Raw genomic sequence first — 23,371 nt, forward strand, 5'->3', positions numbered from 1 at the left:
TTATGCGCTCATGAAAATCGGAAAACTCTTTGTAGGCTGCTTCCAGCTTTCGCGCGTAAACCTTTATTAGCGGCTGCGTGATATCCTCCTCCACAGTTTGTTCCATCGCGTTCTTCATGCGGGTGATTTTTGCTGTTGCTTGTCCACGCAGATGGACTAGCGCATCCAAACCTTGCTCGTCGCCTTCACTGCGGCTGCAATTGTCACCACCATCGGCAGTAACGTCCTCTTGACCTTTCGCAGGCGTCCTCCTAGTCGGCATGATTGCTCACAAATAACTTTAAAATCACTTTTGTGTCCAAATTTCCTGCTTAAATTCACTTTAAACCACTTAGTGTCCAATATCACGTTTAAAAGCACTTTGTGTCCAATTGTTCAATATTTTGCATCACGTTTTAAAAATTATCTTTATCATTCACTTAATGTCTTTACTTTATCACTTAATGTTTTCTTGAATCGTGTGTGTTTTGTCTCCAAATCAGCGAATGCACTCAACCCAGCCAGAGTGCATTGTGTTCCAACGATGATAGCGATGAGCGATGACCATTCTCCATATCCTGCTCAATATCCGGCTCGAAGGACCAAAAAATGTAGCGTCTTAAATGCAGTGGACTGTAAACTGCTGGCTTAAACCCGCTGCGCGATTCCAAAGCTGCCTCAACGCAGCTTGCCCAGTGAGAGAACCCCACAATTCCGCGGATAATTGGGATTCTACTATAACTTGAATTAACATGATGGTTGATGGTTTTTCACCTGTGATTTCCCCAGATCTTCTCATTCTCCATGTTTTATAGCGGAGTGTGAAGAAACACACAACTTAGACTAAAGAGGGTGTCCCGCCCGCTAGCGCAAAGAATGACCGAGTTCAACGTTGAAAAATTCCTAAGACGTTGTTAATTTTCATTCACTCTCTCACCATCACATTGTCAGTTTACTTTGAGGTTTTGATTTGTATCGTGAAAAGTACCGTATTTTGCTATTTAAAGTACAGCAATTTAAATTTAATGCGATTTAATGCGACGTCGACACAGTACCACTCTCATCGTCAATATCCAATTACAGGACAAAATCGCCTCCAATGCGACACTGAGTGGTTCCTCGGCATGTCGCATCAAATGTTACCAAAAACCAAAAGCTTTCGTTTATGATACCTACAATTTCAGAAGTTTATAAATTTTAATTGCAATCGAAAAAAGACAAACATAAACTGGCAACTCAGTCTGGAAGTCCGTGAGGTAAAACGTCAACATCATGCATCCATATGAAATGTCACGATATTGATGCCCGAAAATCAGAAAATCCGGATTTCTGCGTTGTCGGCCATGTTCAGCCGTCATTATGCTCTCAAAGGTCATCATATTGTCAATAAAATTGACCGTGTAAGGTCCGCTTATTATACAATGTGACATTTTTTATTTAGACCGTATTAGTTTGGAAATATTAGGCGATTTGCTTAGGTGGTCCAAATTCCCCTCTTTTTCCCTAGTCGCTGATGAATTCATTTGTCAGGCATATATCATGTGGCTGGTGAATATTTGACCTGGATCTGATCTAAATAAAGCCTCGAAGTTTGTGTAAAATTATGGATTTTTCTTTCCCCAAACTCATATAGTGCAGTTTATGAAATCCAACATAGTATATTATGTATGTAATATTATATTGTATAAATAATCATCATTGCTGTTTGGTGACATAATGTGACATAATACAAGAATTCCTTAGACTCCCATAAAAATGATCCTTTTATTCAAGATAGGCATATATTTTATTTCCTTGGCCAATTTTTCTCAATACATAATTACAAACAAACGTGCTAAGTATGAATACAATATAACCGTTTGTTTCAATCATTCACAATATCCAGGCTTTCCCAAACCTTCTGGACATTTTATTCGAGTTCCAAAATAAAATTATATTCTCCAAAGTAGGTGTCTAATACTTTTCTAGTCGCAAACAGATCATCAAACTTAGATTTACCAACTACAGTAAAGCACCGATTACCTGCGAGAGGTTGATCCGCGGTGCGGATTGTCCTGACGGTTTCATTGCACATCGTGATTCTGTAGGCCTACCCGGAATTTGTCTATTGTGTACACGACTTAATTTGCATGCATAGTTTTCAAGCTGCAATATCTTTTTCGTATTTGCACCTCATGATGACTTTGCCACCATATTGCGGATAATCGGGACTCTACTGTATCGTTCGATTATATTTTCATATATTGTTTTTAAATATCACATGGTTGAGCACGTTACACCTTCGCACGCAACGTCTGTTTGATGCCGCCCAGATCAAGTTGTCGTAGGTGTGTAAACAAGAGATCTACATACTCATCCTTATGCTTCAGGTAATGGCCCACGTGAGGTGAATTATCCCAGCATTTGAAGGTGCACTGTGCGAATCGAATTAACCGTTATTAGTTCATGCGTTCACCCTACATACTATTGCAATTGTCACCTTTACTCCGTTGCTTTCCCAACTGTCTCGTACGCGACCATTCGCCACCTCCGTGCCGACGGGGTCAGTTTTAGACACCAGGAAAAGAGCTGCGCACCTCAGCAAATTAGTGTGGAACATCTGGCTTGACCGGATGTAATGGGACGTGGCAGATTCGTGGAAGGTTTTCATGTGATATCTGAAAGGGGGGAAATTGAGTTGATAGTATTGTCACCGATGCTTCTTTGCAGTTAGCAAACCATACATCATGTATTTTCGCAATGCATTCTGTAGTTTGGGATTTTTGGGAAACATGGCCCTGGGTACACCCACAGGCACTTCCGTGATGTCAGCAGCGCTGTCCCAAACTTGGCCTTTCACACGATCCAACACCGTCTGGTAATTCTGGAGATCTCGGGCAATGTGCACTAAACATTCGCCCCACAGATAAGCGCCAGCCGAGAATCCATGGATGATGAGTCCATTTTTAAAATCGTTATTCTTTATGAACTTCACGATGTTGGCGGCCACGAGCTGTTGGAACATCGAATCAGATTGAATTCCTTGCTAAGCATGGAGGAGCGATTGTAACATACCTGACTGCCCTTAACTGGCCACAGCAACTGCCAGGGAGTGAGATGAGCCACGACAACATCGAAGCCCTGATCAGTGTACAATTTGGCGTATTTCGACAGATGTTTTTGCTTTGCGTTGAGCCATGCGAACATCAACACCGTCGGCTTAGCGCAGCCGGCTTTCAGTCTAAAAGAGTGATTTCGAAACGGTTGACACATTGTTAACTATCGGTACACCAAAAATTACTGAAGCGTTTTCGGGTTCTTCTCAACGTTCCTCCGATCCTCGGAGTACATCTGAAGGCATCGAGAGATTTCCTGTATCGTGAGACTCCGACTGGGCACCGCCATGTTGACCTAGAAGATTAGAGATTCAGTTAAGAATTGACCTTGGAATGGTTCTTTTTCGTGCAATGTGGGATTTTAGCTTACCAGCGAATAAATTTAATGAATATATAATCTATTTTCAATGATAATATAATAGTTAAAAATGTAAAAAAATCAAGTGATTTATTCCGAAAAACTTAATAGTTATGTATCAAAGTTGAACCACCTTTGAGGCTATTTATCAGACATTATCGTCTATACCAGCTATACTCAAACTGTGGCCTCCGGGCCGCATGTGGCCGGATCTGGTGATACTTTATTTTAAACTATTTTGTATTCGTAACAATAATGAAAATCTAAGAAATCATTACATATTTTTTACCGCAGGACTACGTCTTTCAGTAATGATGCCACATCAGAAAACAGAGTACGTTTCCATGAAATAGAATTCGCAATTGCAGCATTCGTCCTACGGACAATGTGAATTCTTTAACCCTCTTGTACTCGCGTGTAAAATCATAACACGTATATTCGCGCACGGTGTCACAGACCGAAAATTGAACTTCTTTGCAATGTTGCCATTGTGTATTTTCAGGCTTTATTAGCATTTATTCGAAGAAGAGGGTATGATTGAATGAAAAAACTCGAAAAATGTGTTTTCTTCGTCTTTATTATGTTTTAATAGTCATCTAATTCAGCCTCCTCAAAACAGAGTAATTTTCGATACTCCAACACAAATAACGAAATTCAAAATTTTCACTGTAATTAATTAAAAGTAAGCAACTGAGTATAATTAATGGAAGTATAAAGAGTTATAAAATAACACAAAAACGTATTAATCGATTGTGGTTTCATTTGAGTAAGAATAAGAACATAGCATAACTGCATGCTCGAAACAAACATATTTTTTACATTTCATGCAGTTGTTGCGTATTTTCCGGGTCTTTTATCGAAGAGAAGAATGTATAACGATCTTTTAGATAATTATCAGATGATAAAGGTTCTGGAATGTGAAGTTTGCATATTCTTTGTCCATTTATTCTTGATAAACTAAGAATTAATGCCTTTTTATAGATGAGGCATAAAAAGATGATAGAAAATGATTTCTAGGAACTTCCTTTTCTTTTTCTTGTTTTCTTGTCGATATTGTCCATTATAAAAAAAATATCCCCGAAACTGTAATTGTTAAAAATTACCATAAGCCACCGTTTAGTTTATAGTTTATTTTTTACAATTCTTCCACAAATGGAATTCTTTCAGAAGTGTGTATATGTATGACCATTATATTTGGCGAAAAACTATGCGAAAGTCAAACATTTATATTTTGCTTTTGCACGTATGAATCTAACGACGAATAGTTAATATATGGATCCGTTCAATCCAGTTACAGAAGGGACTGAAATCAAATAAGAATAGTCCGGTAATGATCTTATGCATTATATTCAATAAATATTCCACGCCACTAACATTAATTTAAACATTTCATTCAACAATATTCTACAATATGACAAAAGGCACTTGTCCAAAAAAGTTACTCCTATACTCGCGTCGGTGTGTCAGACCGAAAGTGCGAAAAAAGAGGCACACGTCCCCTTTGTACCAACACATGCGATACGCTAAACGATGACGAACGACGAATAACGAAGCTAGAGAGAATCGCAAAGTCGTAGTGTTGATATTTTCTGAGAAATGAACGAATTATTGATTTCTCGGTCTGACAGACCAATGCGCGAGTATAGGAGTGTTAATAATGTGATTTAAGCTCCGCTCGTTTTGTATTTATTGAGTATAAACAAGCTTTTCGCAATTTCACAGCATTCGCAATTCATCAGCCATCCAGCTAGCGACAAGACGACAGCGAGATTTTCCAAATGGCTTTTCTCAAAGCTGAGAGTTGAGTTTAGCTTTCCAAATTGGCTCTTTTCAAAGCCAATTTCGAATGAATTAAGAAATTTTAAAGCCTTCATTATTCAACCCATGATGATCATCATTTTTTAAGACACAGTTTCACTCCACGTAGTAGACAGCAATCTTTCTCATTGCCGATGACAGATCCAGCTGTTTTGCAAGATGCAAACGAAGAACGGAAGATAGATATCGCAAACAGTGGTGCAATTTTGTTCGATGGAGGCACCGTGTCGATTTTCATTCCGTCTAGCGTAGAGTGCTCCTGTGTTCATGCACCACATTTTATTTCTGCATCTGTACTGGGGTGTAAGTTTCAAATTACCAAAACGAGAGCGTTAAGTTTGATGTGCAACGATTTGAGTGTTGATATCTCTTCGCCGGCTGTCAATCACTTTCGAAAAATAAAATGTGTATGAGTTTGTTACTTATTGACCCAAACACTATTTTCCATAGCCCAAAAAATTTTCAAGCCAGTTTTGAAAAGCTATTGCAATTACAAAAATCTATAAAAATTAGTGGTGGGCTGTATCTGTGATACAACTGCAAGGTTGACGTAGGACTACCGTTGGTTTAGTAATAATTCATTTGATGATTCACCTGAATCAATTCTCAATGAGTAAATATTCTACGATTTCTGAAAAGTCCAAGCAAGTACAAGCATAGAGCTTCGTTCGTGCATGCTCTGCGGATGCACTCTTAGGTGAAAAACGTTGCACGTTCGTTCCACACGGTAGCAAACTAAAAACGAGTTTGGCCAGAGCGGGCATAAATGACTCATCGAACAATTATGCTAGAAATAGATTTTTGGGATTTATTTCCAAAGCAATTTTTAGCTATTGGAACGCATACACCGCACTGTGTTTGTATAGAAATAGTATAGAAATGAAAGACGTTGTCCTACGTAGATCGAAGTCAAGTTTGGTAGCGGTTGGTGCATGTCGTCGGATGGCACGAGCCGCACTGTGTTTAGCACGAGGGTAATATTCGCGATACATACTGAGTGCGCGATGGCCGATGCATTCGAAAATAATATCCGGAGTAATCAAAGGCGAATTAATTTGTTTAATTTTTTGCTTAAAAAGAACTTCTGTTAATTTAGAAGCGTGTTCGGATATATTAGTGTAATGATGATAATGTTTTGAATTCTAGAGACTTTCTCAGACTCTCAAGCTTTCTCAGTTCATTCGGCTGTAGAGAAAAGATCAAATTACCACTGCCAACAGGTCGCTTGTAGGATGACTAATAAATCGTGAATGATTTATTGGCGACTCTTTCTGCTCGATCAATAAATTTTCGTTTAATCGTGCATTACTTCGGGGTTAAAAATAGCGTCAAAGTGCAATGCTTTTCAAGACGGTTGTGAAGAAGGTATTTTTCAGCGGTGGGAGCAGTGTTCTTCGGTGGAAAATTGTAGGTGAATTTTTTTTCCGCAAATTGGCCTTCGCAGAACGCTTGCTCACTCAGTGAGAGCCCTTGTCAATGTGCCAAAATACGCTAGCATTAAAGGTGATCCCGGTTTGGACGGTCGAACGAAACGAATTTTTTTTTTATTTTTGGTAAGCTTATGCCCCCAGAAATGTTGTAACCCCAATGTAAAACTTTATGTATTTCCTTGAAGTTTCTAAATATTCATTGGACTTCGTTCTGTGACATCCCCTTGCTTCAGAACCGATACCACCAGAAAGGTACCGATTTTCAGACAGCATCTACGCATACAAATGAAACACAAATTTTTAAATTTCTCGAGAATTAATCAAATTTGCCGTGTGGAGGGGTTAGGGTGCAATACATGATTCTATGGTGGTTAGATACCCCTCCCTCTCTCTTAGGGGGGAGGGGGGGGGGTTGCCATACAAATGAAACAGAATTTTTTGCATGACTCGAGAATTATTCAACCAAACTAAACCAAATTAGGCATATGGAAACCTTAGGGTGCAATAAATGTTTCTATGGTGGTTAGATACTCCTCTCCCCTCTCATTACTCGAGAATTAATCAAATAAATGGAACCAAATTAGACATATAGAGGTTTAAGGGTGAAATAAATAATTCTATGGTGGTTAGGCACTCCACGCCCCTCTGAAAGAGGGGGCTGCCATACAAATGAAAAACAAATTTCCGCATTACTCGAGAAATAATCAAGCCAAAAAAAACAAATTTGGCATGTGGAGGTTTTAGGGTGCAATAAATGTTTTTATGGCAGTGAGACACTCCACCCACTCTCTAAGAGGGGGCTGCCATACAAATGAAACACAAATTTCTGCATTTCTCGAGAATTAACCGAACAAATGAAATGAAATTTGGCATGTGGAGGTTTCAGGGTGCAATAAATGAATCTATGGTGGTTAGATACTCCTCCCCCTTTAAGGGGAAGGGGGGAGGGCTGGTTCTGCCATACAAATGGAACACAAATTTCTGCATTTCTCGATAATTAATCAAGCAAATAAAACCAAATTTGACATGTAACGTAACGGAGAAACATGTTATTTACAAGTGGTTGAAGAATCTTGAACGAGAATTGTGTCTGAAAATAATCTGATATTATAATGTCGAGTTTTGGTAGTAGTATTAGGAATTTTATAGTAAAAGGTAATTTTAAAGGGTAGATTAGAAGATCAATCAATGAATAATTCTGCGATTGGACCCATGAACAGTGCTTAGTAAGAAAACGTGGATGTGATAACGAAAAATAAATTTTGGGCGGGACGAATTTTGCCGGTTCAGCAATAACCGAAATAACCGAACCCTTCACTTTATTTCTAACATCCGAAAAAAATCACGAAAATTCATTATTTTTCGACCTTCGAACTCTTAATTTTTGGCTTGACTTGGACACCACCCTTATTTATTTTTTGCGGCCCGCTGGTCTCTATCATAAGAAACTACTCGATGAAGTATGAAGCATCTAGTTAATAGTTACTTTGAACAATCCTGTATAACGAGCTTCTAGATAATTACCGGATGATAAAGGTTCTGGAATATAAAATTTGCATATTTCCAATTTTCTTTGTCTCTGTGTTTTTGGTAAACTAAGAAAAAAGATTATATAAAAGGATTTCTAGGAACTTCCTTTTCTTTTTCTTGTTTTCTTGTCGATATTGTCCATTGTAAAAAAATATCCCCGAAACTGAAACTGTTAAAAATTACCATTAGGTACCGATTAGTTTATAGTTTACTGTTTACAATTCTTCCACAAGTGAAATTCTTTCGCAAGTATGTATATGTATGACCATTATATTTAGCGAATAACTATACAAAAGTCAAACATTTATATTTTGTACGTATGAATCTAATGACGAAAAAGTTAATATATGGATCCGTTCAATCCAGTTATTAAAGGGACTAAAATCAAATAAGAAAAGTCCGGTAATTATCTTATGCATTATAAATAATAAATATTCCACGCCACTAACATTAATTTATACATTTCATTCAACAATATTCTAGAATATGAAAAAAAGGCACTTGTCCAAAAAAGTTACCCCTATACTCGCGTCGGTGTGTCAGACCGAAAGTGGTAAAAAAGTGGCACACGTCCCCTTTGTACCAACACATGCGATACGCTAAACGATGACGAACGACGAATAACGGAGCTAGAGAGAATCACAAAGTCGTAGTGTTGATATTTTCTGAGAAATAAACGAATTATTGATTTGTCGGTCTGACAGACCAATGCGCGAGTATAGGAGTGTAAATCCATTTTGGACGGGACGAAGTTTGCCGGGCCAGTTATAAATCTGAGTATAAATCTGAGCATTGTCGACGAGTCGTCGAACGCGACTACGAAGAAGTAACATATGCATTTGAATTCCAGATTTTGGGATGAAGAAAAAAGGACTCTAAAAGCGGGGAATTATCTCTTTTGACCAATATTTTTTCATGTGTAAAGGGTATGTCACATCAAATTGCATCACGGAAAAAACGCTGTAGAAATTCGCCCAGTAGACCGATCCTTTTGAAAATTTTAGACAGTAAAATAAAAACTATTAAACAACTTTTGGCATTTTCTTTTTAATCATACTTCGAGCCCAAGCCCGTATGCTCGCACCTTCCTCTTTACCCCGTCCATAAGGGTCTGTACAACGTCAGGTTGTAGGTTTTTTTGAACAGAAATCCATTTTCTCTTGAAGTCCGTCTCCGATTTGACAACTTTTGGGTTCTTCCAGAGGGCCTGCTTCATAATCGCCCAATATTTCTCTATTGGGCGAAGCTCCGGCGCGTTGGGCGGGTTCATTTCCTTTGGCACGAAGGTGACCCCGTTGGCTTCGTACCACTCCAACACGTCCTTTGAATAGGCACTCCTTAAGGTAAACACTCCTGTAGGCACTCCTTAAGGTAAACCTGCCCGTTTACCGTGCCGGTCATCACGAAGGGGGCGCTCCGCTTTCCGCAAGAGCAGATCGCTTGCCACACCATGTACTTTTTGGCAAACTTGGATAGTTTCTGCTTGCAAATCTCCTCCGGAACGCTGAATTTGTCCTCTGCGGAGAAGAACAACAGGCCCGGCAGCTGAAGAAAGTCCACTTTGACGTAGGTTTCGTCGTCCATTACCAGTCAATGCGGCTTCGTCAGCATTTCGGTGTACAGCTTCCGGGCTCGCGTCTTCCCCACCATGTTTTGCCTTTCGTCGCGGTTAGGAGCTTTCTGAACCTTGTATGTACGCAGGCCCTTCCGCTGCTTGGTCCGCTGGACGAATGAACTTGACAAATTCAGCTTATTGGCGACATCCCGGACCGAACTTCTCGGATCACGTCTAAACTGCTTAACTACGCGCTTGTGATCTTTTTCACTGACGCAGCAGCCATTTTTGCCGTTCTTCACCTTCCGGTCGATGGTTAGGTTCTCGAAGTATCATTTTAGTACTCTGCTGACCGTGGATTGGACGATTCCCAGCATCATACCGATGTCCCGATGTGACAACTCCGGATTCTCGAAATGAGTGTACAAGATTAATTCACGACGCTCTTTTTCGTTCGACGACATTTTTCCAAATTTAAGAAAAATTGACAGTGAAGCATGGCCAACGTGATCTATACACTCTTATCCGATTATAAAACCAAAGCTGAAGATATAATTCCTAAAAATTAAATTTCTACAGCGTTTTTTCCGTGATGCAATTTGATGTGACACACCCTTTATATGGCCGTCCCATCGTTATTTGGTTATTTTTCGTGAGCTGAAACTGGGAAATAAAAGCTCTTGGATTTAGGTAGCTGCGGATTTTATATTTTTCACGTTGCATTCGCGAATAGTTAGGATGTTAGGAAGTATCTGCCAAAAAGAGTCAAATATTTGGCTTCGGCCAAACAGTGTATGAGCACCCTAAGAAAGAACTAAAGAAACATGTCCACAAGTATGTTTCCGACAGCAATGGCAAAAGTTCCTCTTATTTCCCTGAAGCCCGCCCGACAGGGCGTTCAAATATTTTAGAAACATGGTCAAAAAAATTATGTTTTATGAGACATTTGTCCTATTTAATTATCTTGTTGTAGTTTTTTTATGGCCATTCGAAAATTGTTCATTTTTTAATGCAAACATTATCACCTATACCAGGGGTTCTCAAACTATTTTGTGCAAGAGACCCTTTTTTCCTGAATGGAGTCGTACCTCAGACTCCCATAACCAAAATTCTTCGAAAACACTATCTTTAGTTTTTTTTCTTACTGAATAATTACCAATTTAGAAACATTGCAGTTAGTTAAACGAGTAAACATGACATTATTTTTCATGGGGGCGATCTGGCGTAGTGGTAACATCCGTACCTCTCACGCAAAAGGTCACGAGTTCAATTCACACTCCCGACATTATTCAAAAAAATTGGAAGTAATGTGACAAACCAGCCAAAAGTATTGAAAGTCACTATAATACAGAAAAAACATATTTTCTCATCATATTCAACCAAATAAATAGACATAAAATTTTGTAAATATCAAGCGTAATTAATAATTATTAATACAAATTACCGGAACTTATGACAACCTTGGGTGAGCTCCTGCTTGAGCTCCTCATCTGTGCTGATCATAATCAACTTTTCTTGCATTATCACTATGGCTCATTCCATGGCATTTAAATTTGAAAATTTTGAAAATCCTCAAACATCTTAGTAAAATCTTTGTGTAATGCGTCCAAGTGAGTGACATATGGTAATACAGCATGGTCTTGAAGTTTTTGTGATAATTTTGTCAAATGCGGAAACTGTGGATATTCTTTTCTGCTTAAATTTTGATTTTAAAGTTTCGTCAGAAAGGCCGATATTATCGATATTGTTTCAACCGAGTTGAAATCGTCACCTTGCAACTGAAACACAAGTTAAAAAAATTAATCTGAAAATCTTGCTAAGAGCCACAGGATAGTCAGCGTGTAGAAGTAACCGAGTAAAGATTCCGTCGTTTTTCTCATATAGCAGAGCAAATAATCGAGTGTTCAAAGAATTGCTTCGAAGCTTTTTGATAGCACTTATAACATGTAGTGAAGACTGATGCAATCTAGGGTTCAGATTTTTTGCTACTAAATGCTGTCTGTGAATCGCGCAGTGAATGACCAGTACCTCACGCAGTCGTGAGCTGTAAAACCACTGTGACGACCAACCAAATCTAAATCAACCAAACCAAATCAGTCTTCCATGGAAGATATTTCCATCAATCAACTAAACCAAATCAGTCTTCCATGGAATAGCTTTCTCGGTTTAAAAAAATGTTCCGCGGCCTGAATAATCGATTCTCCTCTGGTATCAGTCTTCATTTATGTGGCAAAAATCATTTATTGGCACATATTTTCATCTTTAATATCTCGAACATACCCTAATAACATATACATTACTAAGTTTTTTTTTCATTGCTGGGTAATGTAGACTCGTCCAGCTGGAGAGAAAATCTGTTGGTCTATAATAAATTTAATAACATTTTTCCCTCTTCGCGACTAGGATTTGGCGATATCTTTAGAAAAAGATCAATCTTGACGGATCGATTTTCTAAACGGCGTAAGGATCGATTCACTGATTAAATTGGTACCAAAAAATCGATCTTTGAAAAATCGAATGCCTTTGTCCAATTTATCTACTTGTTCAATATAACTGTTGTTTTTTCTTCAAAAATGGTATAAACATTTCACATTTCTATTGAAACTGCAAAGAAATTCAAATTTCTCAGAATGAAGGTCACAAAAAAACTTGAAAACCCAGAAAAACAGTACTTCCTAGGGCATTTATCTTGAATTGTCATGGAATTATTCAATTCAATAAATTAATTGAAAATTATTATCAGAAATTCAACAGCTAATATTCATCCAGAACTCCACTAACAGTAATCTCATAAAATCCAACCGTGCCATATGTCCGGCATTTAGTCGAAATCTTGGTGGTAGTTCCAGTTTCAGAAAAGAACGCTTCGGCCCCGGCCCCTTGTCACCATCCAATTTCGTCACAATTTTCACTGTCAGAATGTGAATGTGTCTAGTGATAGTGCAAATATAACTTATGACCACTTATTTTGTAATCACCAAATCTACCAATCCGCTTCTGCTAAATTTACGACCACTAGTTTGACAACCTTGAACGGGATCCAATGTTTATGAAAAAGATAGGAAAGATAGAAAGATCGAAAAGAAAAGATCGATTTTCGTGATTTTTCTAAGAACAAAGAATCGATCCGAAAAATCGGAAAGGAAAATATTGATCTTCTGGATATCGATCCAAGATCGCCCAATCCTATTCGCGACCCATCTCAAGTTTCCCAAAATATTTTTTTTTGTTACGCCATGCACACAAGTAACCAATCATTTTGTAAATTCTTTTTCAATCACATTATTCTAGTTCACTTTATATAGCTATGTAAATACGTTGTTATCTCTTGAATGAAATTAGAAGATGAGTATATTGGGCCTGATCACGAACATCACTGCCGTGTACGCTGGCACGTCACGTACACTTCACTTAATCTTTTCATCATTGTCACGGACAGTTGCGTGTAAAAATGAACTCCGTGAAGTGAAAGTGTTCATCCCCGTTTATAAGGGACATGTTGGTTGAATAATGTCGGGTGTTTGAACGTTGTGTCGGTTGCATAATTTCGGACGTTTCAACGATAATATTCCATTTAATTAATCGTAAGTTTTAGAATGACAAGTTTGCGATTATACCTCAATGATTAGTTTGCTGAATCAAATGCTGGCTCAAAGATAAGGAGGAATACTTGGTTGCTCGGGAATAATGTAGTTGTTGATCATATAGAAATGTAATTTTACGCTAGAGATAAAACATGACTATTATGTTTAATAATCGAAATCTCGCATACTCTTGTACTTAGCTCTGTCTTACTCGTTTGAATAGTGAGAAATATTTAGAATCACTTTTATGAACCGTTTCTACAATTTTGATGCATAATAATATCTTCCATATCTCAGAACAAACCAAAATTTATCCGCCTCACGATTAGTATAATTCCACATGGGTTTCTGAAGTTTAATCCTCTTATCCTTCCCATTCTCATCTAATGTGATAAACGGGACATGAGGTTTGATTTAATGATTTAAACAGAAACTGGTCAGCATTTTTTCAATATTCTTTCATTCAAAGTATGTCTTCAAAACAATACCGTTGAAAATATCTAACGTGAAAAATTATAACTATCGCCCTGATTCTGGTCGGGTCCGCCAATTGTGAATGTTTGAATTACAAAAACTAGCTCTGCAGTGTTGGAAAAACTTTACAGTTATTATTTTATATCAACAAATCAATATTATACACAATAAATCATAATCTCCATTGCCGTTTTATGTTATTGCAACTCTCTCTTAGTCTCATCCTAAAAATAGAAACAAAAAATTTCTGTTCATTCTAGACAATCGGAAGTAGACCTTCGCCATGTTTCAATCGGTCTACGGGAGCTACATTTTTAGTCCTCAATTACATCCCATAGCGCATTTATCGAATCCTAATAAACAAATTTACATCCTCTGGATACGTCAGAATTTCGTTCTAAAAAGGCCACCAGGCGGGTAAATTGCTGTTTGTATATCTTTTGTTTCTTGAACAAGACAAGACAATATTCAAAATGATAACAAAAAAGCTAAATAAATACGAAATTAAACTTACTCCATTCCGCGTGACTAGCTTTCATCATCTAAAACACAAGTGACAAATATACCTGTTTTTCTCTGTGACATGATAGTATCGTGGTATTCATAGTAACACCGAATTCATCAAAGTTGTCACGACGGATGAACTCTTCTGGATTCTACACACGGTGACAACCGTAATAAGGTTGTATACAATTCACTTCGTTTTCACCGTGAAGTGACGTTCGTGATCAGGCCCATTATCATTCCAGCTCCTACGTATTTCAGAACGCAAATGAACTTGCAACCTAAGCACAAGCTTGTTTTACACGTAAATATCAGGGGCATGTTTGGACATGAGTTTGATGATGACTTCCTTCGTGCTCAAACGCGTATATGTTTAAAATACAGAGAAGAATACAAAAACTTGAACTGATTTTTTTTTACTTGCCGAATATTTCCTTTTGTACTTTTTGCACTTTTTTCTTTCCATCTTGCGCACGCTCATCGCCTCGTTGAGTTTTTAAAATGTACAGCAATAATACTTTCTACTAAAATATTAGTCAGTCTAATAACAGAGTGGTTCACGTAACACAGCTCATGCAGCATCTTGAATATTTCAAATAAGAACTTGTGTTATTTTATAGGGGTCGATTTTCAGACCTCGTCAACCCCTAAAATCAATTTTCGTTTTTGTCGACCCCTGGGAAACCGGAGTCGACGCCAAGGGGTCGATATCGACCACTTTGAGAAACCCTGATCTATACCGTCTCAAAGGATTCGATGAATTATGAAGCATCCGTTCAATGGTTACTTTCTTACTTTGAAGTTTTAAAATTCTCAGAAAGACGAAAGACTCGGAAGGTGCTTCGAACGATCATTATTTGAATTTGCATTAGACATTTTTATAAAAAAAATTATTCGATAAAAATTCTATTTTACAATTAACGTTTATTTTCTAAGCAACGGTTGACCCAAGCTGTGCTTGCAAGTGCATATCGGAGCACAGAATACACCAGGAAAAGATTGCTGTTACGTTATAGTAGTTGGCGGCAGATACTATCCACTATAACTGCATACAATTGGTTCAAACACTCATCAGATTCGTGTTGTAATAAAATTCGTGATATGTACCGGGAATAAGGCTTGCAATTGTCGACAATGATCAATGATGATGATGATGATGTTGAATTAAAGAGGCTTTAAACTTTTCAGTTCATTCGCCTCTATTCAAAAATGATCAATATAAAATCGTGATAATAAAACGACAGGAAGTTCTCCCATAAACACCATACTACCAGAGCTTTCATCTGCGTCATATCGTAGATGAAAGTATCCAAATATTCTCGAAATGGAAAGCAGTAAGTTATAGAAACTGGAATGAATTTAAGAGTAGGAATGAATCATCTAGAACAGTCGTAAATTTATCTTCCCAACAAATATTTCCAATGAGATGTTTTGGTGTTGTGCCAAATTCTCGTGAGGAATCTCTGTCTTAGGCGGTACATTTTCCGTGAAAAACAGTACATTGCACACAAAGGAAGGGACAATCATTTGAATGAAATTCTAAAAACTTTACTCACATATTCGATTCTATTTTTCTACACCCCAATTTTGAACATTGAATGAGCAAGCTGAAAACGTAGATTTTGAATTCTCACAAAAAAGTTCATTTTAACTTATCCAATCTTCTTGGCTACTATGAATTTATAATTAGATAGTCGGGTATATAACGTAATAAGAACTAATTGCCCATATAAACTATTGAAAGCAGATGCAGAAGTTCAAATACCACAAGGATAGGTATTAGTATTTTCCTGGCATTTCTGCAAATACAGTACACACTGTCACCACTAGTTGTCACGTAGCGAATCCATACAAAATACGAACAGTTTCCCCTCTGCCACAATTATTCGACTCCATAATCCGATACTTGGTAACGAGATGCATTCAATGGGCTGCATTGGATAATGCATTCATAAACATGGGAAAGTTACCGCTAAAAAACCAAACACCTTATCTTTGTGTTTCGTATGTTATTACATTAGAAACATATGAGACAGAGTGCGAGAACCTTTTTGTTGCGCTTACGTGTTGATGAGAAACTGCGGTAGCACTCAGCAGCAATCTGCTCGGATGTGTGTTGTGCCTATGTTTGTTGGCCACGCTACTAAACCGTGCGAGAGAGCCAATTTGCCGGTCCAACAGGTCCGAACTGATCTTTTGGACATTGTAGCCAATGTTTTGGTTAGCGTTCCTCACTGTCGCTATGGCCGCTAATCGCACCGATAGGAACGCCATTGTATTTTTAGGATTTACACACTGGGTTTGCCTTCCTTCAATACAATCGGCTTCTAAGGTCCAAAGTACACGGACTGTGATGTTCAATTGTTCTTAATAATTCTCAATTGTATGATGATTAATTGGAATCGATGAAAGCGAAGTTGCTATCGTTCTGGAGCCAGTTTCTGCATACACTGTTGCAATAAATCTTCTACCGACTGTTACGAAAATAGGGAAACGACTGATATTTTAATGAAAGAGAACTGAATGAAAACCGCAGGGTGCAAAGGTACGAGCCGAACTAATACTACATCGTCGTTTTAAGCATCCGCACCAGCCATTGATGAAGTTACTTACACCAGTATAAGTTCGCGTGTACCGATTCGGTGTTTGGCTTGCAAACTGCATGGAGTTGCTGCCGTTCGACCGTTTCCTACGCCTCAAGCATTGATCATGAAACTAGTTTCAAAGTGATGCGGGGGATTGAAATTGGAAGATTGCTTGGAAAATGTTCACTTTGGATGTTTCTTGCTGAAGATCCCACATGCATATTTTAATATGCATTTTCAAATTCCGCGGGGAATTCATTCCAAAAGAAAGAATGACAAATGCCAGCTATATTTTCTTGAAATTGCTCTGCTGATAACTGGAAAGGGCACGAGCCATCCTGGCCATGCATCGAATCATGTCTTTAAACCCTTGCGTGGAACGAATTGCTAGGGGAAACTGAGAAACAGTCAAGTTTGTGTTCGTTTTACACTTTTTTTGAGTAATAGAAAACAATGATGAACGTTCGCTTATGATACAATAACATCCTCTGTGTTTCTATTGAAGTGTATTTTAAATAATTTATACACCATACGATTCGGTTCCACACTTTTGCACGTAGATTTATACAACGGGTTGAGCATGATGGCTGAGCTATTCCGTTTCGGCAAATGCACAATACATATTTCTAAAGAACCGGTGGTAATCATAAAATTGGATGATAGTATAAACCTAAGACTTATAAACCGGCTCAATATTTTATGCGTGCTATTAATAGCTCATTGATAGTAAACAGAGGAACAAAGATATGAAAAAACAGAAGGAAATCAGTTTTGCTCTCACAATAATACGCGTATCAAGTTTACTTAACGGCATTGGGCAAATTGAGGTTGGGTGAGTTCTTTGTTGGCTACATTGGGTTTTTTTTACTATTATAGATACCGAGCAATTCGATTGCATCGACCGAGTGAAAGCTATCGATGCAACTGTCCGAAATTTTCGAGTTGTTTGGTTTGCGTGTTGCATGGTTTCAGAGAATTATTTTGTTTTGGTTTGCGTCCCTGATATTTGACAAATTCTTCATCGCAAAATGTTTGCCTTAGTAAGCTCAAAAAGTCTTTTGAAGAATGTTTGCATGTAAAATTTAAAACATTTATTTAACACGCTATATCGGTTATTTCAAGAGATAGAAAAAAACTATACTAAAACTATAAAGTATTAAATAACTGGAACTACAACATTGTCAAACATAGTTTACCTCTATTAATAAAGATAAGAAAGTTATTTTTTTTTTTATTTCATCGAACATTTTGGTCTTTGACAACATGAAAATGAGCGCTCCATCATATGTAACAACTTTGTCGGAGAAGATTTTTGCCTAGAGAATATCTGTCAAGCTCTAGATGAAAATTTCCATTTAAATGCACTTCCTGGACCATTGTGCAATGGAACAGTGGTCTACAGTTTTGACGTACGACTACATTTTTCATTTGATTGTGTCACATTTACCCGAAAGGCAGTTACCCGAACGACAGCTACCCGAAACACATTCACCCGAATACACTTTTTGCAGCTATATTTAATTAGAAGTTATTTTTATATTTAACTCTGATAAGCTTTATTAAAATGATCACATTCATGCATTAACCATACACGTAGAAGAAAGCTGACAATTTCAAGCAGTCGCCATAAGATTCATAGAATGAGATGTTGAAATATAAACAAATAAAAACAAAAAAAGACAGATAATCTGTTGGAAGGAGATAAACGTATCATAACACAGCGAGATTCTAGAGCATTTACGAGAAGCAAGGTCACTCGAATACCTTTTTTTAATGGTAAATATTTTTTTTATGGGGCAGCCATGCGAATGAAACACAAATTTGTGCATAATTAGGGAACTAATCAAGCAAATGGAACCAAATTTAGCATGTGGAGGTTTTAGGGTGAACGAAACATTTCTATAGTAGTTCGATACTACTCCCCCCTCACTAATTGGGGGGCTGCCATACAAATTAAACACGAATATCTGCATAACTTGAGAGCTATTCAATCAAATGGAGCCAAATGGGGCATGTAGAGGTTTTAGGGGAAACGAAACGTTTCTATGGTAGCTCGATATCATCGGATTTGCATAACTTGAGAACTAATAAGGCAAATGAGCAATTCCAAATGAAATCGACAAATGAAAAAACATGAGTATTTTTGAATCGAATGAAAGCTTGTATTCTGTTTGGGTTAGGTGAAACATGAGTTTTCAACAGCATTTGGGAATTTTCTGACTCAAGTGTAACTTTTGAATAGGGCTTATCGATTTTAGTAAGAGAAATCTTTGATAATTTATATCTCAAAACCTATGCGTCGTACCGAAATAGTGTCTTAGATAGAATTATAGAGTATTGATGTACTTTTTTATTTACAAAAAAACTTTAATTTGCAATATCTAAAATACATATTTTTTAATTCTTTCATATAAAATAGAAGTCATGTAGAACATTTAAAAAATGAGTCCAACATGGTAGAACTATTTTTAAAGAACTTTGTGGAACTCCGAATTTTTATTAATTTTCGAAACTCCTAAATATTTAGTTTTACCATAATGATGTATTTGGAAGAGTTGTTGAAAATTATGGGCAAATTCATGAAATTTAATGAACATGCCGGTATAACACGACAAACATATTAAAAGAGTCTATTGACTATGAAAAAGACAATGAATTAGAAATATTTTTCAAAATATCTCGAGAATGACTGCATTTAGAAGGAGATTAATGAAGAGCTTTTTTTTATTTCAAATCACATCAGAATTAATAATTTGTGGCTAAAAATGATTGTTAACATACACAAATTCGAAGTTTCGAAAATTCATAAGAATTCGATGTTCCACAAATTTCGTCAAAAATAGTTTTACCATCTTAGACTCACTTTTTAAATTTTCCACATGACTTCTATTTTATATGAAAAATTGAAAAAAAAGATAAATTAAAAAAATATAATAAATTAGAAATGTTTTTTTAAATATCTCGAGAATCGCTGCATTTAGGAGATTGATAATTAAATTCTTTGTTTTAAAAACATCAGGATTTATAATTTGTAAGTAATATTTATTGTTAACATACAAAAATTCAAAGTTTCGAAAATTCATAAAAAATCGATGTCCCATAAAGTTTGTCAAAAATAGTTTTACCATCTTAGACTTATTTAAAAAAATTTAAAAAAAAATAAAAATACATATTTCATTATTTTCAAATTAATTTTTTTTCGTATATAAACAAGTTTACTATTTTTTTCGCTGAATATTTTTTGCACTTATAAACATCAACACTGTAAAAAAATACTCTAACCTATTGAAAAATTACACATGAGTCAAAATATTCCCAATTGCTGTGGAAAACTCATACTTCCTCCAACCCAAACGGAATACAAATTTTCATTCGAAACAAAAATACTCATATTTGTCATTTGTGAATTGCATGTGGTTGCAGAGGTGTTCAGGCTCAAAACCTTATGGCTCCAACGTAATGATCTCGTTTTCGAACTACCCCATATATTCATTCACCCATTCAATGCGAATTGATTCAAATGCAACTTCAAACAAATGATCAGTAAACCAACGATAGTCCTACGTCAACCTCGCGGTTATACCACAGATATAACCCACTTTTTGTTTTTTTTTATTTTATTTTCTCTGACCTTCCAATTTCTTTTCATAAAAACCAGTTCAAAGCGAACAGAGCCCATAGAAATTATTTATGAGTTCAGGGCTCAAAGTGGAGGTTCGATTATATGCTTAGAAATTTTTTCATGAAATATGTTCGCCTCCTGAAAGATTCTTAGTTAGAAATCAGGTACTTTGTACTTTGATTCATAAACCCAAGCTGTTCCAGCTTTGCAGTTGCTTTTCCTCATTCATACATCAAGTAGCAATTCACACAAGTTGCAACATTGTATCGATGAAAATTTGCATTACGTGTGATATATACGCAAAACATCCAATACAGCACACACACACCGAAGCTACCGGATTTGAAGTAGCGGATCAGCTGAATGCATAACGATGAAGCGATCGAGAAAAACTCCAAACTTCACACAACGGTTTTAAATTATTCTACAACGTTGCACTGTATATGGTCGTGACCATAGGAGGAGCGTTTCTCCCTGCTTTCTCTAAGAAAAAAGAACATTCAGCTGAGTTTCTCCATCCACTGCAATATCAATTTATTCGAATTCATATTCGGACGAAACCATTATTTCTCCCGTTCGTTGTTGCTGACCGCTCGTACCAATCAACATATGGAATTAATTCCTCGCCACTCGCCATAACGAGTGCACAAATTCATCTACAATCACTAGCATGTGTGATAAACTGATAGCTCTCTTAAAGTAGGATATCGGGATTTTGTTGGTTTCTAACCGGTGCTTATCGCACTAATCGCAAGCACCTGTTGCGATAGAGATACAGCAAACATACAATGTATTATTTTAAAACCGATTAACATTGATTCAAATCACAGACAGCGGAATGATCATTTTTTTGGTTACAGCTTTGCTTTGGGAATATAATCGGCGATGTTAAGTGAGCTGAGATGCGCCAGAAGCAGATCAACATACTCGTCATGGTGTTTGTAGAAATGACCGACGTGGGGTGAACGGTCCCAGCACTTAATGCTTGCCTGTAGGAGAAAAAAATGGAATGAAATTTCTTGCTAGTGAACAGTTGAAACTAAACCTACCTTCACACCCACCGATTCCCACGAGGCCATGACTTTACGATTAGCTTCCTCCGTTCCGACTGGATCGGATTTCGAGACAAACATAAGCGAAGGGCACCTAACAGGTTCACTGTGGTAAATGTTGGTGCTCTTCTCGTAATGCTGAGTAGCCTCCTCTTGGAACAGCTTCAAATGGTAACTACAAATAGGGAACAGTTAGTCTGTACTCATCGGAGCAGTCACTTCGTTATTCCATTACGTAATGTATCCTCGCAAAGCACGCTGTAGCATGGGGTTCTTGGGTAGCACCGCGTACGGCACTCCCACCGGGATCTCAGTGATATCTGCTGCACTGTCCCAGACCTGCCCCTTGATCTTATCCAGTACCAGCTTGTTGGACTCATCTTCGTGTATTTTGACTAGACATTCTCCCCACATGTAACCACCGACGGAGAAACCGTGCAAAACCACGCCACGTTCGAGATCATTATTTCTGAGAAATTTCACCACGTCACCGGCAACCACTTGCGATCCCTGCACTGGCCACATAAGCTGCCAAGGACTCAGATGAACTACCAGCACGTGGAAGCCCTGCTCGATATAGAACTCGGCAAACTTTTTAATGTGCTTCTCAGTGGCCTGGAGCCAAGCGAACATAAGCACCAGAGGTTTATCAAGCTGTTCATCCAGCCTGTAAAATACGAACATTTAATCATTGAACGCGGCTTGAAGCCATTGAACGCACTAACCGCAAAGTTTGCGAATCTTTGCTCCAGTTTGTCCTTGACGAACTATAGAAATGCAAATTTTTCGTCACGCTATAGGTCTTAATTTTAGCGGGTGCTACCTTTGAACTGCTGCTTCTTGTGGTCATCGTTATTGGCTGAAAGTGTTTCACAGTCACACATATCAATTCGTATTGTTTGATATCCGGAAATTTTGTCTTTTATTACCCCATGACGTTGATGATGGTCCATAGATATAATTGAACCAGCAGCGGCGCTGTCGCTTATATCTCTCAATCGGCCTTGACCGCCCAGATGAGCGATTCCACTAAATTGTCGAGCTAAATTGAGCTGCAGCTTAAAACACTGATTCCTCACCGTGAAATTATTGGGCTTTGTCAAACCTTGCGTGACCAGCCGGCAGGACAGATGCAGCATTTCGTTGTTCAGACGTTTTCCGGTTTAGGCTGTGGGACAGTAATCAAATTCTTTTTTTAGAATGAGGGAAAAATAACAGGTAGAACGAAAGAGACCACGCACTGTTCCCCCAATAGATGACGATGCACGCGAAACAGTGTATTGTGCACTTTATAGCTCACACTGCCGGTAGCGGTACTGAATTATGTTGGCCAGTGTTGGTAGTGGTGGGTGGCGTCTTATGTGATCGAATTGAACAGCTGGACACAGACGCATTAGTAGTGAGTGGATTATCGATTCAAAAGCGTAAGCTAATTGTTTCAAATGAGACCATTATCTATACGCTTCTATTCATGTAATGTCAACTTCAATCAATAGCTAATCGTCACACCTGTTTGATAGGAAATTATAATATGGAAAATTCAATGAATGCATATTACCTGAAAAATCCACAGCCATTCGTTTGCACTTTACCGCTCCACAATCGACACACAAACTGAAGGATCTGTTTTGTGTACGTATGTTATGCGATGAATGAACGCAAAAGTTCATCGGCGCAGGGGATGCTGGGGTTTGTCGGAGTTAGAACAATATCAGTTTTATTTCAAATAAATAAGGGGCCGTCCACATACCACGTGGACCACTTCAAAGGGAGTAGGGGGTATAA

At 37.6% G+C, this 23,371-nt stretch overlaps 2 protein-coding genes across 4 annotated transcripts; both read right to left on the reverse strand.

Moving 5' to 3' along the window:
* Positions 1–1,729: 1,729 nt before the first annotated feature.
* LOC129769624 (uncharacterized) lies at positions 1,730–16,889 on the reverse strand. Its single transcript, XM_055772006.1, has 6 exons — positions 16,392–16,889; positions 3,260–3,369; positions 3,034–3,199; positions 2,703–2,971; positions 2,459–2,636; positions 1,730–2,393 (listed from the first exon to the last, which is right to left on the reverse strand). The coding sequence occupies exons 1-6, from the start codon at positions 16,599–16,601 to the stop codon at positions 2,253–2,255; spliced, it is 1,074 nt and encodes a 357-aa protein (XP_055627981.1). The 5' UTR covers positions 16,602–16,889; the 3' UTR covers positions 1,730–2,252.
* A 4,150-nt stretch (positions 16,890–21,039) lies between these two features.
* On the reverse strand, positions 21,040–23,301 carry LOC129767639 (uncharacterized). Of its 3 annotated transcripts, none has more exons than XM_055768720.1 (7): positions 23,145–23,225; positions 22,828–23,095; positions 22,516–22,754; positions 22,312–22,445; positions 21,822–22,253; positions 21,584–21,761; positions 21,040–21,523 (listed from the first exon to the last, which is right to left on the reverse strand). In XM_055768720.1, the coding sequence occupies exons 3-7, from the start codon at positions 22,723–22,725 to the stop codon at positions 21,389–21,391; spliced, it is 1,089 nt and encodes a 362-aa protein (XP_055624695.1). In that variant the 5' UTR covers positions 22,726–22,754; positions 22,828–23,095; positions 23,145–23,225; the 3' UTR covers positions 21,040–21,388. The 3 variants fall into 3 exon arrangements, with proteins under 3 accessions (XP_055624695.1, XP_055624694.1, XP_055624692.1); XM_055768719.1 differs by having other exon boundaries at positions 22,821–23,095; XM_055768717.1 differs by lacking the exon at positions 22,828–23,095 and having other exon boundaries at positions 23,145–23,301.
* Positions 23,302–23,371: the final 70 nt, after the last annotated feature.

Source organism: Toxorhynchites rutilus, chromosome 2, assembly GCF_029784135.1.
Source record: "Toxorhynchites rutilus septentrionalis strain SRP chromosome 2, ASM2978413v1, whole genome shotgun sequence".
NCBI classification, from domain to species: domain Eukaryota; kingdom Metazoa; phylum Arthropoda; class Insecta; order Diptera; family Culicidae; genus Toxorhynchites; species Toxorhynchites rutilus.

Excerpts from the sequence above, each read along its gene's own strand:
- LOC129769624 (XM_055772006.1), bottom strand. The coding sequence starts at position 16,601 with ATGGCGTTCCTATCGGTGCGATTAGCGGCCATAGCGACAGTGAGGAAC. Across the intron at positions 3,370-16,391 it reads CCGCAGTTTCTCATCAACAC|GTCAACATGGCGGTGCCCAG; the intron begins GTAAGCGCAACA and ends CTAATCTTCTAG. Across the intron at positions 3,200-3,259 it reads AAGAACCCGAAAACGCTTCA|ACTGAAAGCCGGCTGCGCTA; the intron begins GTAATTTTTGGT and ends TCACTCTTTTAG.
- LOC129767639 (XM_055768717.1), bottom strand. The coding sequence starts at position 22,725 with ATGCTGCATCTGTCCTGCCGGCTGGTCACGCAAGGTTTGACAAAGCCC. Across the intron at positions 22,254-22,311 it reads AAAGATTCGCAAACTTTGCG|GCTGGATGAACAGCTTGATA; the intron begins GTTAGTGCGTTC and ends CGTATTTTACAG. Across the intron at positions 21,762-21,821 it reads GCTTTGCGAGGATACATTAC|TTACCATTTGAAGCTGTTCC; the intron begins GTAATGGAATAA and ends CCCTATTTGTAG.